Below are 17718 nucleotides of genomic sequence, written 5' to 3'. Positions count from 1 at the left end.
CATCAATTCTCAGAGCCTGTCGAGTGTGTCCCGAACTAAACTTTATAAGTGACTACATGATGATATGTAGCTAAATAGGCGCCATATATTATGCATACGAAATCAACATTAACAACACTCTATTAGTCCTCATCTGACCAGGAGAGAACACTTCATATTGCTCGGAAAACATTGTTATCCGTTTTTCCTTTTTCTTCCACAGACTGCATTCGAGCTTCCAGCATAGCGTGCCAAAGGTGAGCAGGAGGGCTCACACCAGCAGCTCGGGTCAAGTACGACATCAATTGCGCCTACGCGGTGTGTCACGTGTGCCGTGGGATGCAACAACACAATGATTATAAATTGTTCCGTCTCATATGCATGAAAATTTAAACAGCTTCCCAGCCTGGCCCTCAGACCAGGAGCTCGTCCGGGAAAATGCTTTCCACACTGTGCTGCATTATGCTATGCCCTCGCACGTGTTATGCGGCCTTCAATTATTAATCGTTATTGGCGTCGACTCCTTTCGCTCGATTACGGTAGGTGTGCTTCTTCCGCACAAAGCGTTTGTTCGGAACACCGGAGCCCACCGATGTCCGGGGAGGGTTGAACGGTTGAACGACGGATTTGATCAATTTTTGGCTCAAAGGAAATTGATTTTCTCGACATGCAACTCGGGGAGTTATAAAAATCCGTGCCAGGGAAGAATAAAAGTCAGAAGAAACAGGGATTCAACCGTGAAAGAAAACGCACCCACCGAACGCGGAAACGATGAGCGTGACGGTACAACACACATCTCGGGAGCAGCGTGTGAGCCGTGCGGGAAGAATGCAAATCATTCACTTTAATCCTTCAGCCGGGCTCTTCCGGGAAGGAGCCACTCACGGGGCTAAGGTCGGGAGGATTTTCGGAGGATAAACTCGAAAAGCCACAGAGAGAGAGTGCACACGGCCCGTTGCCTTTTCCGGTTGCTTAAGTGGGTTCGCGCGTTTGTGCTTGTGATGGACAGAGTGCGATGTACAAGATTACCAGCCGAGGGTTCTATTTTGTTCCCGGGCTCAGCAAAAGCCAATCAAAATGGTAAGAACATCCCCGACAGGAAGGTCGGAATCTATTCAAAATGCGATAATTTAACCGATAAGCATAGATCAGCTGAGGGTTAAGCAAACACAACCGAACGCAGGGCATGTAAGGATGTGGATTGGAATAGATTTATCATTAGATAAACCATAAAAATCTAGAACAATAGATTAACGTTTTTGGGATGATCAATCAAAATGGTGGGGATCGTAAATAGATTTCCTTGTTCGCCTTATTATCATCTTCGGGATCCATTCAAGTTGAACTGCATTCCATTTCAAGTACTTCCGTTTGCTTACGGATATCTCATCTAGAACAATTCTAGAGGCTGCGGTAAAGAACACCAATTTAAAAAAAATAGGCAACAACTTTTTCAATTTAACACCAACTCATGTCCCAATGTCTTGCAAATTTCTAACAAACAAAGAGAAACGAAAAGCTGCGACAGGAAGGTAAAACTAAAAGTCATCCGGCCAGGCCTACGAAACCCGACCAACCGAACTTTTGTTGACGTCAGCCTTCGGGGCACTTCTGGTTCGCAAGTCAATCACACACACAACTGGCACAATTCCAGCCGCTGGAAGCCGCACTCCGTCACACTCTTGCCGTGGAAGGTGGAACCTACTGGAGAAAACTAGCACAGCCACTAGTAGTCCAGTTTCAGGCCAGGATTACGTGCGCATTTTTTCGCAGCAATGTCACGTTTTCGGTTCGGGTTACGGTTGTGAGAAACTGCACCGAAACCGACCACCCTGTCATACCACTTGGCCGTTCTTTGACCTGCAAAGGGGCAAGGAACTGGTCGGATTAGACTAGTGCCTAAGTAGAGCGGGTCCAACTTTATGTCATAAACGTGCGACTAGGAAAAAGGATTTTTGGTGACGTTAAAATAAATAATAAACTAACCAGCAATGCTAAAGCTACTACTTCAATATAATCCTCTCACAGTGCGGAGATGAATAATCAATATAGAATGCAGCGTTTACCTCGTCGCAAGAGTATTTCATCAAAAATTCCAAACCGGAAATAGGAAGCAGTGAAAAAAGCCCGACACAACAGTCTTCTACTGCCACAGCGTGTTACACGGACAGAACGGAATGAAGTCACGAAGAAGGGATAAAAATAGGTCCTCCCGACGACGAGGTCGTCTGAATTCATCCCGATCTAGAGATATCCAAAAGCGTCCAGTTGCAGCGTCTTCTCTCGAAGGGCATGCAACACATTCATTCTCACCCGGGGATGCACCACACTTGAGCAATGCAATTGTCGGCCTAAGAATCCTTGCTATTTTCCTACCTTCCGAGGGAACCGTACAAACGCACACAGTAAGGAGTGTAATATCGAAAAATTTAATCTACATTTATGATGTCGCATCTCTTGTTGCGTACGGCGTATGTACGTACCATGGATGGGCTTTTGGCCCACGTTGAGGGTAACTCAACAACGATGGCATGAAGTAGTACGTTGCGATGCAGTTTTTTTTTTGCTTCCACCTTCAGAGCAGAGAGAAGTGAACCATGTACCGAGAATAATTGCAGCAAAATGGAAATATTTCACAGTGGGCCTGTGGTTTAACGACCTGCTGCTAGGTCATGATGCCCGCTGTCATGTGATGATGATGGGGTTACGGGAAATATTTTTATCACGTAGCTTGATAGTATATCTTGAGCTATGATGTGCAGCTTTAGATGAGATTCGATACGGATCTTTCTGTTCTCTGGCTCTACATCTTTGAGTGGTAGGTTCTCGTACCCGAAGCTCCGTACGATCCGGATAAAGACCTAAGGTAATCTACTCGATAAAATTGGAGAAAAGGCCTCAATAGTTTGAAAGCTTCTTCCTAAAAACCACTCAAAAAACAATCCCTCATTCACACCATATCTACCATCGTTCCCAAAACAGAACAGAAACCAATTTCGCACCTTTATCTATTGCTGTTACATGTTTCACAACGCATCAACCCATGCTCCATGACCGAACGATGCATCTTCCCTTGCATCGCTTCATAACAGCAACAATAGCCTCCACCGACGAACGGCGAATCCGTAGGAGACGTTACGAGGTTAACGCGCGCACATCGCATCTAGAATAATTTTCGTCCAACTTCCGCGACCGTAGCTACTGTACAGCTCGCTCACTGACTCATGGGCGTAATTGCATGCCGTTGCTTGAAATTTGTTTCGCACTTCCCGTTGTAACGGCACGAGCAACCAACCATTGTTCTCCGTTCGCCGGACGGTGTAAATGCCATCTCCTCCTACACGGTGTTGTGCACCGGCCAGCTAGTTACACTCCCGGCGAACAAAGACCGTTCAATCAGCCTCTTGTGGATGATGTGTTTTAACGACCCTGCTGCCACAACACTTATCAGCCTTTCCAGCGTACGATCCAACTTGAGATATGATACGACCTACAGCAACAAGACGAGTGACGATGATGCATGCCACTTCCCCGCATCGTAAAGATGGTCCTGACATCATCAATGTGTCGTTGAGGCGTGGACTTTTACCTCGCTAAACCTGCTAAAAGGGGGCGGGAGGCTGCTTGGAACGTTCCTCGACGTATGCTCGTCTAGCAGATGTCACCATCAATATAAAGCTAGTTACAAATGCTGTAAGAATGACACATCGCTATCTATAGGTTCTATTCAAAGATGATTACCAGATACCTTCTAATACCCATTCTAAATACGTTCTACTGTCCCAGATTTTTGCTGAGCTGTGATGCCCTTTACTCCCACAGACTTATATCTGCTACTGATGGCTACTCAAGACCTAATTTCATGATAATTTTATTAAGCTCACCGATACGACCAAAGCTCATGAGATAGATTGTGCTATTTACGGTACAGAGCTGTACTCCAAAAAAAAAAGAAACGAACAGAATGGAAGTCTTTCTTTGCCGCACAAGAATAACAATTACTATGCGTCTGCACCTAATTGGGAAGGGTTACCTCACTCCCACTAGCACTTTCCAATGAGTAATTACTTTCCCGAAACGGATTAGATGCGATTAGAACACAACAAAACGCAAGCCGCCAAATGTAACGCAACGTTTCGTTCGGTAGATGATACAGAGAGGGCATGTTAGTGATATGAGTGATTATGAGCCTAACAGAGGTGCCGATTAGTAGAGAAAGGTGGGAAGAAAGCGAACCGAAGCTTTCCCGTCTGGTCCCGGGTGGAAACTTAAAGGGGGGTTTGATCGATACGAGGGAGCAGAAATTGTTAGCTGTCGTCGATGCAACAACGCAACGCAATATGGGTCCAATTACACACGATTGTCTTGGAATTGGATTGTTGTCCACAAGAAGGAGTGATAGACAGTATGCTACGTTGGACGGAATACAAGGACAATGGGGTAGAGGGGGCAATAGAGGATCATGAGGTACAGGTCGAGTAAAGGCACGTTAAAAGATTACTTACAGCTGTCATCCTCGTCGAGAAACGTTTGGCCCAGGCAGATTGCTCCAAATATTCCAAAGAACTAAAAAGAAAAGTAAATGTTTATTAGTCTCAGTAAAAGCGAATACCCGTTTTTTGGACCTTCAATACATACCGCTAGTGCGCAGTGGATGCCCGCATGTACCACCTCCACGATGTGGTACTCGAGCAGACAGCCGTCGACCTTTTCGGGTCGCACGGGCCGATACGGATCCTCCGACGTGACGTTGGTGGGGTACGTTGGCCGGCAACCGTAGCCATTCTCCTCGAACCAGGACACGCTGCCCGTTCCCAAGTTCAATAAATCACTATCCTGTTTGGGCGAAAAATAGGCCAAACAAAAGTGGTCAGTAAATGCGCGATGCAAAGCGAAAGAATCCTAAATACACCAATAAATCAATGTATGGTAATAAATTCAAAATAAAATATTAAAATATGCAATACTTCATTTTTTGTTGGTTTCATGGGAGCATATATTTTAGAACAAGCTATTGTAAAGCTTTTTTGATATGGCATCAAAATTGTGGTAAAGTCTCCACAATCTTCAAACCTAGACAAGAGGTGTCCAGAATGAAATAAATATTAAATCCTCGAATTTTTCTACTCCGAAACAATTTACCAAACTTCAATCGCCTATAAATTGAAGGATTCCAAACACAATGCTGATAATGCATCCATAAATTTGGCCTCCCATAGAGCATTAGATAACTCCCAACCACTCTCAGACAGTCCCAGACAGCAACCATCAACACATCCGACTTGCTTGACCTCTCAACCCCGAATTCGAAGGTCAACCATCTTCTGCTGGCACTTTCATGTCTCCAGGAATCATCCAACGGCAAACTTCAGCTGCCGACATGAAATCTTATGATTGACGATGGCAGTGGGTGTCGTAAAGATTTCCGAACTGCCACATAAAACCCGACAGAAGTATGGCAATCAAAGTAAAAACGCACTGCAGTGTCACACGCACAGGCTCGCCCGGGTCGTCCGAGTTCCTTCCGGACAACATGTTTGCAGTTGGCAAAGTTAGTATTTTGGGCGAGGGCGACTTTTGTTATGAGACATCAGACGGAGTTAATTTGGCCATTTAAATGATGGGCATTTAAAAGAGTGTTGATAGAATTTCGCTTCAAGTCGATTCGGAACGGTACACACAAAATAAATTTAAATAAGCAAGCTCATTTCACACAAAAATAACCTCAAAAGCGCATTACAGTCAATCAAATCGATTGACAGTGTTGCGTGTGTAACCTATTTCCAGCGCTCATTGCCGCAAACGCAAATGCAATCATCGAATGAAATCAGCTTCAAAAATGGTGATGACATGGCTCCCCGGCCACGCTAATGCTCTTCCACCTTGTTCCACAAAATTCAATTTATATAACTACGATTACAGTGAAAAAGGGGCGCGCACAAACACACACACACACACACACAGCTGGAAAGGAAAATATACTGCAAATGGACAACCCGTTTATCATCAATCTCTACGGGGCAATACTGTCGCGAAGCATCGATGCAAAGGCGAAATACACCACCTCAGACAGAGTGGCGTCTGCATGGTTCCGGCCACTGTCAAATAAAAGCAACTCTAACCAACGAAAAATAAAAGGGAAAAGCAGGACACGAGACGGATTCTCGACAACACCACCGATCCCAACCGTCTGTGACGTAACGTTTTACGACCATCCGAGTGCTGTACAAGCTCCGCTCCTCGGTCTCGCCATTCGAAAAGGACATCCCAAAACGAAGGACGTGCCCGGTATAGCCATCTTGCACACCAGCGTGGATTATTCTCAGTGGTCCCATTGGGAGTCGAACAAGTTTGCAGCTCACTGGCTCACATGGCCCTCGCTCTCTCTCCAGCTCGAGTAATACTGTCTGGTGGCTGGCTGGCTGACTGGCTGGCACGTGCAGGACCTGAGAAACTGACTACATAGTCCGGGTCAAGGTCATTGGAAATTCCGCAATGCCATCGATGCCACTTTCTCCATCTCACTTCCAACCGATGCTCGCTCGCTCACGCGTCCAGTGAGCTTCGGAATTTCGGTACGTCCTGACGTCATATGCCGCCGACATGCAATCAACGTCCTCTCCCCCATGAAGTTCGGAGTGCTGCCTTACTAGCGCTAATGGGATACTGTCCCGAAATGGTTGGGATCGTTCAGTTTTTGGTTTTGAGGTTATGTGTGCAAGACGCTTTCGGCCCCAGATCACCGAAAAAAAACACAAACCCACCCATCTCCGAAGATGAAGGAGCGATTCCAATTATGGAAAGTTGCATCGAAAGGTTTGGCCAGCAGGACTGCAGCCTTTGTTTGCTGGATTGAACCTGGTCATGCAAGAGAAGTGGTAACCATATACGCCACCGATCGATTCCAAAACAACGTGCCGGACGGGGATTTGCAGGTAAACCGATCGAAAGTACCTCGCATAAACATTTCTCAGCTCCGTAATGAAACCTAATGGGCAGCTTTAATGGTGAAAGCACCGACCGCCGCAAGGTTCCTCGAGAAGCCCTAAAGCCCATTGCAGATGGCATGATGATGTGGGCTCGTCGGGTCGGGGTCGAAGATTTCCGCATCTTGGCATGGTTCCAAATAAATAGCGACTAACTTTAGCTCGTCCTCGCCCTCTCGCCAGGCACCACTGGAAGCACAACAATGCATACACATTTCGCTTATGCTCGACCACAGATAGTGTGTACATCGTCAGACAGTAATATGCTAGAGGCACCATCGGTAAAAAGGCGCACAGAACTACGACAAAAAGCTGGAAGATCGTCTAGACGAGATTTTAGTGCCGCCGTGTGATGCCTTGTTTGGGCGAAGCGTGATGATAACGTTTATCGGCTAATGAGATTACTGCTTGCCATTAGCATTTTCCCGGATCCAACCGCGGGCAACGAGTTATCGGAACGATGACAACCAGAGTCTCGCGGCAAAGTAAGGGACACTTTACGGTGGCCCAAAAAAAGTTTACTTATTGGAAAAGTCCACCACTTGATGCAGGCTTTTCTCATTTCCGATCGAAGCTCCGATCTGCTGGAGAAAGGGAAGCGCACTAGCAGGAGACAAACTTTTCTGGGTAAATGAGTAAGTTGAAGGAAAAAAGGACCTCCACGTTTCCTGCTGACGTTAATGAAGAATTCTAATTACGGTAGAGTTGTCAGTATGGAGAAACTTTGATTAAACCCACTACGGGTAAGCAGTTGGAAGAGACACCAACATTATTTGCGTTGAGTTCTCAATAACTGGACATGTTGTTCTTCTAGCAGAATTTCTTTGATGTTTGATAAATCTTTTTTTTTCAATTATTTTATTAAACATACATTAATATTAATGAAGTTAAGAGTTAATATGATATTTATCTGCTTTTTTTATAAATAGGTTAAAGATTTATAGTACTTACCCTATCTAAAACTCCTATGTTTAGGTAAAAGCATATTAGGAAGATGTTCCATCCTAACCACAGCAGACTCCACACAGTGTACTGAAATAGATAAAATTGTAGAAATTTAATAAAACCATGCTCAACAGTATGAAAAATCAGTTTACATAACAAATCAAATTAAATCCCAAGTAAAAATGAAATTAAAAATAAACATCCCATAAAAAACCACGACAGCCTTCATCCTTCAAAACCATAAAAAAAAAAACAAATTAGTTCATCGTGTCAGAAAGTCAAAGAGATGACAATTAAAATCAACGAATAAGAAAACAACGAAACATCACATCCATTGTCCGTGGTTCGTCACCTTTTTTTCTTGCGGGCTTATGTATTGTCTACAGTCTTGTCATTCTTCGCCTTCAAGTGCTTGTTTTGGGGTTGTTGTAAAGCTGGCGAAAGTGCGGGTGTGTGTGTGTGTGTGTGTGTGTGTGTGTGTGTGTGTGTGTGTGTGTGTGTGTGTGTGTGTGTGTGTGTGTGTGTGTGTGGAAAATTTAATCCCACAAGCTAGGTGACACATTTCCACCAGTGGTGGTTTCAGTATTACGCTTACATACAGCCAGTTCCGGTGGTGTCTGTTACGGTCGTGGCGGCACACAAAACGGGGAGTTTGAGTCGGAAAAGCGAGTTGATGAGAGAAAACGGAGGGTGAGGGTTGTGTGGTGCTGACTTTTTGCTGGGGATCTTTTGCTGCGGTCATTGTCGTCGTCGTCATCGTCGCCGTTGTACCGTCATTAGCACGGAGCATGTACCCTTTTTTTTTATTTCCCTAACAAGATTCCTACCAAGGAGTTGGGAAACTTGAGCAAAACTCAAAAGAAACCGCTTGTAACGGTCGTTAACCCTGCATAGATGGTTTACTTGAAGGTTTAGCATATAGCTCAGGAGAATTTCATATTTTGTTATTCTGGTTTGATTTCTAAAAATTAAGAATTGTTGGTAATTTTTTTAATGTATCACACCTGAATGCTCCCAAAATCCTCCATTTTAAATCTTCACCCCCAACTCCGAAGCCTTACCACCGAAGGGTTAAGAATTCTAAAATTGCTGCAAAAGGGTCTAAATGGGTGCAGCAGCGTAGCGTAACCGAAGCAGCCGCGGATTAGAAGTTTCCTCGCTGACGCAGCCCTTTTTCTTTACGACCACCTTCACGGCCAGACAACACCATTTCACAGAATGGTTTACGATGGGAAGCGAAAATTCCCACACACACCTACCGTCCCATTCCTGTGCATCCGCGGCACGGCAATCGTAACCAAATTACGGCCTACGACAGGTGCCACAGAGAAGCTCGATCCAAACAGAAAAAAACACGACCTCATCATCAGTCCCAAACCAACGCTCCCAGGAAGCATCGCCGCTATCAGGGGCGGGAGGGTCGCTGTTGAGTTGCTATAATTCATCGTGGGGAAAATTTATGTTACCCTTGCGGCCGGCCTGCTGATATACATTCCTCGCGGCTTTATTGATAACCCGGGACTGAGGGAAAAAAGCAGATCAACCCTTCTGCGATTGTTCGAAGGGAAAATGGAAGATAGCAGCAGCAGCAGCAACATCGCCCCGAATTAATCATACACACCACGGCCGAGCGATGAACGAGCGGTGGGCAATCTATTACTTTTTATCGATCGATCGCTACAGGTTTTTGGGGGAATGGGTAAGGGCTTCAACACTTTCACACTTTCACTTAAGTACACGAGCTGGAGAGAAACCGTTCACCCGATGAGACAACTGTCAATTTTACGCCCGATCTCCTCGCGCTCAATCACGCGCGCCCAAATAGACTTTATTAAGATGCACAATAAATTAAATTTCACCCCCCCCCCCCTCCCCGCCAACAGCAACACTTACCGCTACGAGGTACCGGGGCCGGTACTGATAGGCACCGAAGAAACCGAATATCACAAACAGGATCTGGAAGAAGTTCACCAGGATCGGTGCCCACATGTAGCCGAGAAAGTCGAACACCTGGCGCTCGATGACGAATAGCTGGAAAGAGACCGGTAAACACACACGTCAGTACATTTTGTCTTCAGAATATTACACGCACGCTACACAGGATGGTTTGTAGCTAATGACTCGGAGAAGGTCGTCCGATAATGAGGATCGCTGGGAAGATGGAGGACGCGTGAATTGCTCCAGATGCGGAAAATCTTACTTACAACCATACAGCACAGTGAAGGGAATGCTTTTTTTCCAATGGGGGAATGTCTGTGCCGGTTGGTTTTTACAGGATAATGAGTTGCGAAAGCTTTTCCATTTCCAAGCCAAGCTATTTCACGGAAAGGAAGAAACTACGGGCTGGAAGCTAAAGGAACCAATAATTGAATTTTATCATTAGCATGACCATTAGAGCGTTACACACTTCCGGAGATACATTTTGCCAGTTGCCGTTCCTGGGACGAGGAGGTTTCCTCAAAAGAGGGAAGCTGACTTGTTAGGTTAGGCAGACTGACAAATACATATTTCATCGTATGCAAATTTGCGACTTCAGTACCCCAGAATCAGGCTGTGAAAAACGAGCAACAGGCTCACAGGGTGGGTTTGAAGTTATCTTAAAACTTTTTATTTTGGGTTTTGGAAAACTTAGCACAATAAAAGTAAAGTAAATTCAATAAGTAATGCTCAAGTGCATAAAAAATCGAATTCCCTTTAATTTGTTGCATATGCTAACAAAGCACGAGAGCAATAACCTTCTAGCGCTGTTAGCCATATTATGCATACAGTACAGATAAGGCTTGCTACAAGAAGCAATTCTACTCACGATGAAGGTTGATAAGGGTTGCATGATGATGGAGCGTTACGATCAGTTGAAACCTTATTCTCGTCACAATGTTCCTCAGCGAGTAGTTTTCAAGTACATTACTGGATAGCAATCATTCTGAGACAATAGAAATTTTAGTTTTCTATTTAGAAAAAATTGTTGTCTCGCTTTTTAGCTTCCTCCTATGCTAAATTTACGATGCGTAGTACTCATATCAACCGAAACCCCCGAGCCCAATCGCTCTGCCCAGCTGCGGTGCATCGTTATCAGCGAACGATGTTGGTAACGAGGCCTTGCTTGCTTTGCTTCACTGTAATTGCTTCGCTCCGTTCTATGTTTTGCTATTACGCACTTTAAATAAAACAACAACCAGAGAAAAAAAAATCCCTACTGATGTCGGCTTTTTTATGGTCAGCATTCCAACTTCTTTGAATTATATTATTTTCCGGTTGCATTGCCGGTCGCTTCCTGATTACTACCCCCACCTAGGGTTAAAGAGTCAAGCGCTCAAGGAAACAAATTTGTCTTCGAAATTTCACAATAAATTGGAAGAAATTTATCAACTGGAACAGCAGGTCTAAATTGTTCACTCAATTTTTGATTGCGCTATAAACTTAGTCCAGCCCGGCAGGAGGACTTCTTTATGATGAGTATTAAACGAAACAAATGCTGAAATACCTCCACCAAATTCCACCAAATCAATCGACATTTTGGGTAGTAAATGGAATGCAAATAAAAGCTCCGGAATCGATAAGACGAGAACGGTTTATGCGTTCCCCGGGCACGTGATTTGTTCGGCTCGACAGCTTAAAGTCACACCTTGACGCCTCCCTTCAACATCCTCCAACGGCTTGGGTTGCTTCCATAGGCGTCGACGAATTGTCGATGGATGAACAATAAAAAACAACACACCGTGGGATTTACTAAGGTGACGATTGCGTGCCGGGAACGAGCATGGGAATGCTATCGTTCCTGAACAAAGCAAACGTCCAGCGCACAATGTCATCATAATTTGGAGAGTAAATAAACGAAACTGTGACTGTGGTGATTGAAGGCTCCAAGAATGCACCAGCTACACAGACCAAGCAAACGACTCAGTACCAAACCTCAAATATTTAACCCCGTGAGCCAATCGAAGGAAAAAAGAACATTATTGAACCAATCGACCAACAACATCTCACAGATGTGTCGATCGGGCCTTTCGGGCTTCAGCCAGGTTGTCGAGTGTCATGTCATGTTCGAAATGTTTTAAATAACCGTTAGTTACACAAGAAAACCATCGCATACACTTGGTGTTGGAAAAAATTCCACCATCCCACAAAAACATGCTACGGGATCGGTGTGTTAATCATGTTAACTCAAGTTAAATTACTTCCAAACCTAAATCAACAACAAATCAGACCACAACCTTCGTGCGGTGAGCTTCTCGGTAGGAGCGAACGAGTACAAGATTAGCAAATTAAATGGCACGCAATAATTAAGTTTCATCCTCGTCCAAAAAAAAACAAAACAAAACCGTCCAGCGCATACACCATTTTCCTTCGTCCATAGGAGAGAAGCTGCATAAATTATTCGTACCGGTCCGAATGTCCAATCAGCGTGAAACGTACAGTTTTGTTTGAATTATGAATAAGAGAACGAAAATGTATTTCTGTGGGGCTGACCGGCGGCATGGCGGCACACGGAAATGAATGTCAGGTTTTGTTTTAGTTGAGTAAATACAGCGTTAATGGGTATTTCTCTGCCAGACAAATCAACGCAATCAGTATTTTTGGTCAAACGAGACAGATTATGGGGATGTGTGTATAGTAAGCAGATGATATCACAATTATAGCACATTTTATAGCAACATTTATAGAGAACAGATGGGTGTATTTTTTGTTGACACACGATTCAAATGATAATAGCTAAGATTTTTCCATAAATTGTGCTTCGATTGTGATATCAACTGCTACAAAAGTTCCAAACAAAGTCCTATCTAATGCTACGTTTGCATTAAACACTGACTACTCAATCGAACGGGAATTACCCTTTATTTTTTTAAGGTCACGATTAAATCACACAATAACCAACACAGCAAACATCCACACCTGACACTATAGTCGTTCGACCACTTCTTTCCTGGAGAATCACCTCCGCTTCAATCGTCTAATTGACCAATAATTAAACAGATGGTACAATCTACAACTAGAAACTGCGCAACATACGCCTGCCTTCACCGGGCGGAAGAGCGAAGATCACACTCCAACTTCCAAGTAATGGGAGCGAAGTAATGGGCACAGCGAGGAGATGGACGGCAGCAGCATAGGTCGGAACCCGTGGCCATCATTCCAATCGCATACGGCCGCGTTCCGGATCGATCTGTGTTTCTGGGTCACGTTCGATCTAGTGCAATGGGTTAGACATGCGATCACACACAAAAAAAAGCAGTGTTGGTAGCTGAGCTGGACCAGCAAACAGCCACCATTACAAACCTGGTCGCGATGAATCGTCCAGTAGTAGGACAACAATCCGAGCCACGAGCAGCAAAACACCCATCAATCGATGAGCTTCCTCCCGTTTTTGGGGAAAGAAATAATAATAGCAACTCATTCTCACCATCAAAAGCAAAGACCTCTAACATTTCTACCCTGAACTTCCTCCCGAAGAAAAAACCATCACAATTCTGTCTGGCCTGTCTTTCTGGACTGTCTTTGGCAGGGCTCACGGCACAATGAAACAATGACAGGGAGGAAGTAGATCACGGCTAAGAGCATACAAAAAATCGGCCTTTTTCCCAGCCAACCACCCAACATCACAATAATCTCCACCCAAACCCAAACACCGGCAACTCAATTATTGATGTTTCACTTCAAAAAACAAAAGCACTCGGCAGAAGGCGTTACTATATCATTCGGCTGCCATTCTGATGCCCCGAGCAGACCGAGGGCAAAACAGGCGGCGGCGATTTTCCATCAGTGTCACATAAATTACGCACACGGAAAAGGTCTATCTTTGGAACGTTTGAAGGTTTGATGATGAATTACGAGCTTCGGGATCTCGGGTGTGACAGTCAGATATTGGGTAACATTTTTGGGGATTTTCTTGCTCGTGGCTCGCGCTCTTCAAGGCAAATGAATAATATTAATGATGGTTTGACATTTTTGTGCAAAGAAGCCCAAAGTGAAAGTGACAATAAAGCATTGAAACATGAACTGAGCATCTGATAAGCACGACGAGCCTTGAGCGTGAAGCCTAATCGTCGTGACACGGCTTCGGAATGCTGAGGCATGCTGTATTGCAATATTCGATCGTGTATGCATTTTTCTCTCTCCCGCCCCAAAGAGCTTGTTCTACTTTCACCTTTTGCCAGCTTCTCATTATGATACACTTGCGTCGGAAGGAGAAATTCGAGCCGGAGCCGAATGAAGCGCACCCACAGAAGCTGTAGTGCTGCTACGGAGCAAGTAGCTTACATCTCATATCAGGTATCAGGTTAACTATCAAGGGTTGCCAGTACTCCAAACAAGCTCATAAAACATGCAAGATGTTTACTCTTTCTCTCTCTCTATAAATATAACCGAGACCTGGAGCGTGAGCCCGATGACTGTGAAGCATATCAAACAGGACACGAGCAAAAAGGGACACCGAGGGACAACAACAACCACCGCCCGGCACGAGATTCGATAAGATCAGTGTGGAAAGCAGTGCAGTGGAGACAGGCGGTACACGGCCCGCTCTGGTAAGATTCTTTGCCCACCGTTAAGATTAGAATCCAGTCCGGGTTTGCCTTCCGGACAATCTTCCAGGAAAACAGGGAATGAATCAAGAAAATTATATACCAACCCCACAGGGCAAGAAGCAGAACAAAGCGAGCTGCGATACACACACGCACCAGAAAGAAAATGATTGCCTTTCAATATGTCTATGTGAACATTTTTTGGGCATTTCTGGCTTTGTATGCTTCTTCCCTCTTTTTTTCCATCTCATCCCGTTCTTCGTTTATTCCGGTAGGGAAAGGTGAACGACGCCACACATTAATCTCACGCTATCGATACGGTGGCCCCCGAATACGGAAGGCGAGCGATAGAGTATCGTCCACAGCAAATGACCGCTTTAATCTCCTCTCACATCATGGATTATGCAGTAACGAGATATAAAATCTTCTAATGCCCATAAAATTAGCTTTTTCCCGACCCCATTGAGAATGAAAACGGCGAATGAGGAGGGAAGATAGAAAACAAAATGTCATGAATAAAGTGGCTTTAATTGGAGCAGAAGTTGAGAAGGAAAGAGACATATTTTTCTATTTCAATAGATGAAAGGTAATTTAGTATTTGTTTGCAGGATTTATTGTGTGTTTAGAGATGTATTTGATGTCTAATAAATTAGTAACTAAACTCTACTATAAGCTATGCAAGAATCCTAAGGTTTGAAACATCACCATTAAAGCTCAAGCTTCTCGTGTTTGCCGACAGATGGCTTTAGTTACACAAACAGATTACTGAGAAACAAATAAGGAACTAATAACTTTGCTACGAGTAAAATCAAGTCACAGAAAGCCAGAAATGACGGTCCGAGATCTCTCGAGGTTGTGGTGCCAAGGAAGAAGATATGGCAAACAGTTTGTAAGAACTATAACTAAGCTTCAGTGGTCCTTCAACAATTAAGAAAGCCTGGAACATTAGTCTAAGTACGTCAAACAAATTAAAGTTCTGAAGTTTACCGGCAGAAGGCTCTAGCATAAAATATTACCAAAAATCCCAAAGAGCAGATAAAAAATAGGGACAAGAAATCTACGCAAATGATGGACAATATAATAAAAATATAAATTAAGTCCATCAACAAGACCAGGAAGCAGCAAGTCTCTGGATATAAATAAGACGATACAAAAATATCTGAAGTAGTGATATAATTATCTACAACTCCACCTGAAACCTCGTAATATCAAAATTAAATTAAACGTTCATCAGTTCACCTTTAACTTCATCGTCCAACTTTTTGCATTTCAAATCTCAACAACGAAACCAATTTAGTACAGAGCAAAGTACAACGCTTAAAGACATCTTCTTCCCCCAGCTCCGTATTTGTTTACCTGCTCCAAGACTCATCAATCCCCTGCCAAATGTTTTCCACAACCACCCATAAACATTTTAGCTACCAAGAACGATTCCAGCCCCAAAAACACCCGCTAGACGCAGCGAAAAAGTTGATGTTTTCTTAATGAACATTAGATTTCAATTACCAACAACGTGCCGCGTAGAGCACGTTACCGGCCAACCCAAGTATGTCTCGCCCGCTCGGAAGCTGTCGAAACTGAAAGTGACCACCTGTTGGCTGGTGGTGGAGACCAGTGCTCTTCCTACTGCTTAGCCGACGACGAGCAAGAAACTTATCCACGGAAGTTTAAAAATAGATGACACACTAAAGGGCGCGGGACACGTTTATGGGTTACGGTTGAGCTCCATCAAAAATTGGACTCGCGCCGGTCGTCGCCCCCACACACGGCTAATGACCATCGCTTGTGGTCGACGAGATGGCGTTTTTTGACTTAAGAAGTGGGGGAGAGTTCTATTTTATGATCGTCCCCCTCTATAAACAGCACAGCAAAACGTGACGAGATCTTCTACTCCAAAGCGGTATAATTGCTAACATAAATGACAACATGCTGCACTGTTTGCGCCTCAAATGGTACCTTTAATTTGACGATATAAACATTTGACAACGCACCAAGAAGCGAAACATCTCACAGTAGTATTATGGACGGTTAACATTCTATTTATGGTGGAACTCTTACACAATGGCTGTTGAAGAATTCCATCAAACCAAGCATGGAAAACGCTTTTCGGGGAAGGAAAACGAAAAAAAAAGCATCTTCAAGGAAATTTATTAGAAAGTAAAATGTGCCCCGGTAAAGAAGCAGCATAATAAACCGCGAACCAAAAATAAACAAATCTCACCGACCGGCACACACAACCGCCTGGATACGAGTGAAGTCTTCGGGTTGGCAGTGTTGCCAGACAGAACACAGAGACGGAACTGTCTTGCCCACCCACTAGCCCCTCTCTCTCCTTTCTCTCCATTTCACTCTGCAGGGCATATCAAAGTCAATCGGGTTTCGCGCTTCTGACAGCACAGTTCGCAGTTTTCCTCCCATCACAATGGACTCGAAACACACAGAAAAAAAGGGAAGCCGCAAAATTTCCAACGAGCAGCAGCAGATGGAAACTTGCGCGGGGAAACAATTTCATTTTGCCGTGGTTTATGTTTTGTTCCCTGTTTTGCACGGAAGCGAAAGGTAGTCCGCCAACGCGACTCGCGGTTAGCCCATATTAAATTGGGTCGATCCCTCAAACAACACTTCCTCCTACCCGCGGCGAGACGGATGGATGAATAAACGATTTTTTGGAAGGTTTAAAATCGTGCACCAGTGCGTTTTCCTCAGCTCAGGTATATAATTCCAGTGGAGGTGAAAGTGTATTAAATAGCTAGAAATTAGCTAAACGTTATTTACTCCTCAAAATAATTTACTTTTCTGAAGATAGTTTGCTTAGAGTAGATAAAATATTTTCGAAAGTTTTTTTGTAATGAAACCCTCCAAATTTTCTCTTTTTTCTTTTAATGTTATCGATCATCAACAAATTATCAAAACTGCTAACAATTAATTTAACTGTCGTCCTATAAGCTTTTGGAAGTCTAAAATTAAACATTGCGAATTTTCTTTTACCCGATTAAGCTTCAAACGTTAAGAGAAAGTGTTGATTAAAATGATTTATGGCGCCAAATCATTGCAAATTAACAATACATTGCTTATTACCCCTAAACAATACCTCTTTTAAATTATCTTCCTATCCAACATAATTTGAGGAGGATTTTTTCCATGGAATTTTCATTGTTCTTCGCCTGTTTCTTCTCGTTCTTTTTTTTCTACTACCCACATTTTACGATCCCGCAATCAGCTTGAACTGCGAAAGATGACCAGATAATGGTAACAGAAATGATTTTATATTTCACCAACTAAAT

General features: G+C 43.8%; 1 protein-coding gene across 4 annotated transcripts in view; it reads right to left on the bottom strand.

Annotated features, from left to right (window-relative positions):
- Positions 1 to 17718, bottom strand: part of LOC118514369 (sodium/potassium-transporting ATPase subunit beta-1-interacting protein) — a 49526-nt gene that overhangs the window by 9770 nt on the left and 22038 nt on the right. For all 4 annotated transcript variants that reach the window (XM_036061224.1, XM_036061225.1, XM_036061227.1 and 1 more), the window contains 4 exons: positions 9804 to 9941; positions 7917 to 7997; positions 4618 to 4815; positions 4485 to 4545 (listed from right to left, as the gene is read on the bottom strand). In XM_036061224.1, coding sequence (XP_035917117.1) covers positions 4485 to 4545; positions 4618 to 4815; positions 7917 to 7997; positions 9804 to 9941 — 478 coding nt within the window. The remainder of the gene's footprint in view (positions 1 to 4484; positions 4546 to 4617; positions 4816 to 7916; positions 7998 to 9803; positions 9942 to 17718) is intronic.

The sequence above is a fragment of the Anopheles stephensi genome, chromosome 3 (assembly GCF_013141755.1).
Source record: "Anopheles stephensi strain Indian chromosome 3, UCI_ANSTEP_V1.0, whole genome shotgun sequence".
In the NCBI taxonomy this organism is placed as follows: Eukaryota; Metazoa; Arthropoda; class Insecta; order Diptera; family Culicidae; genus Anopheles; species Anopheles stephensi.
This window is presented reverse-complemented; position numbering and strand designations above follow the sequence as displayed.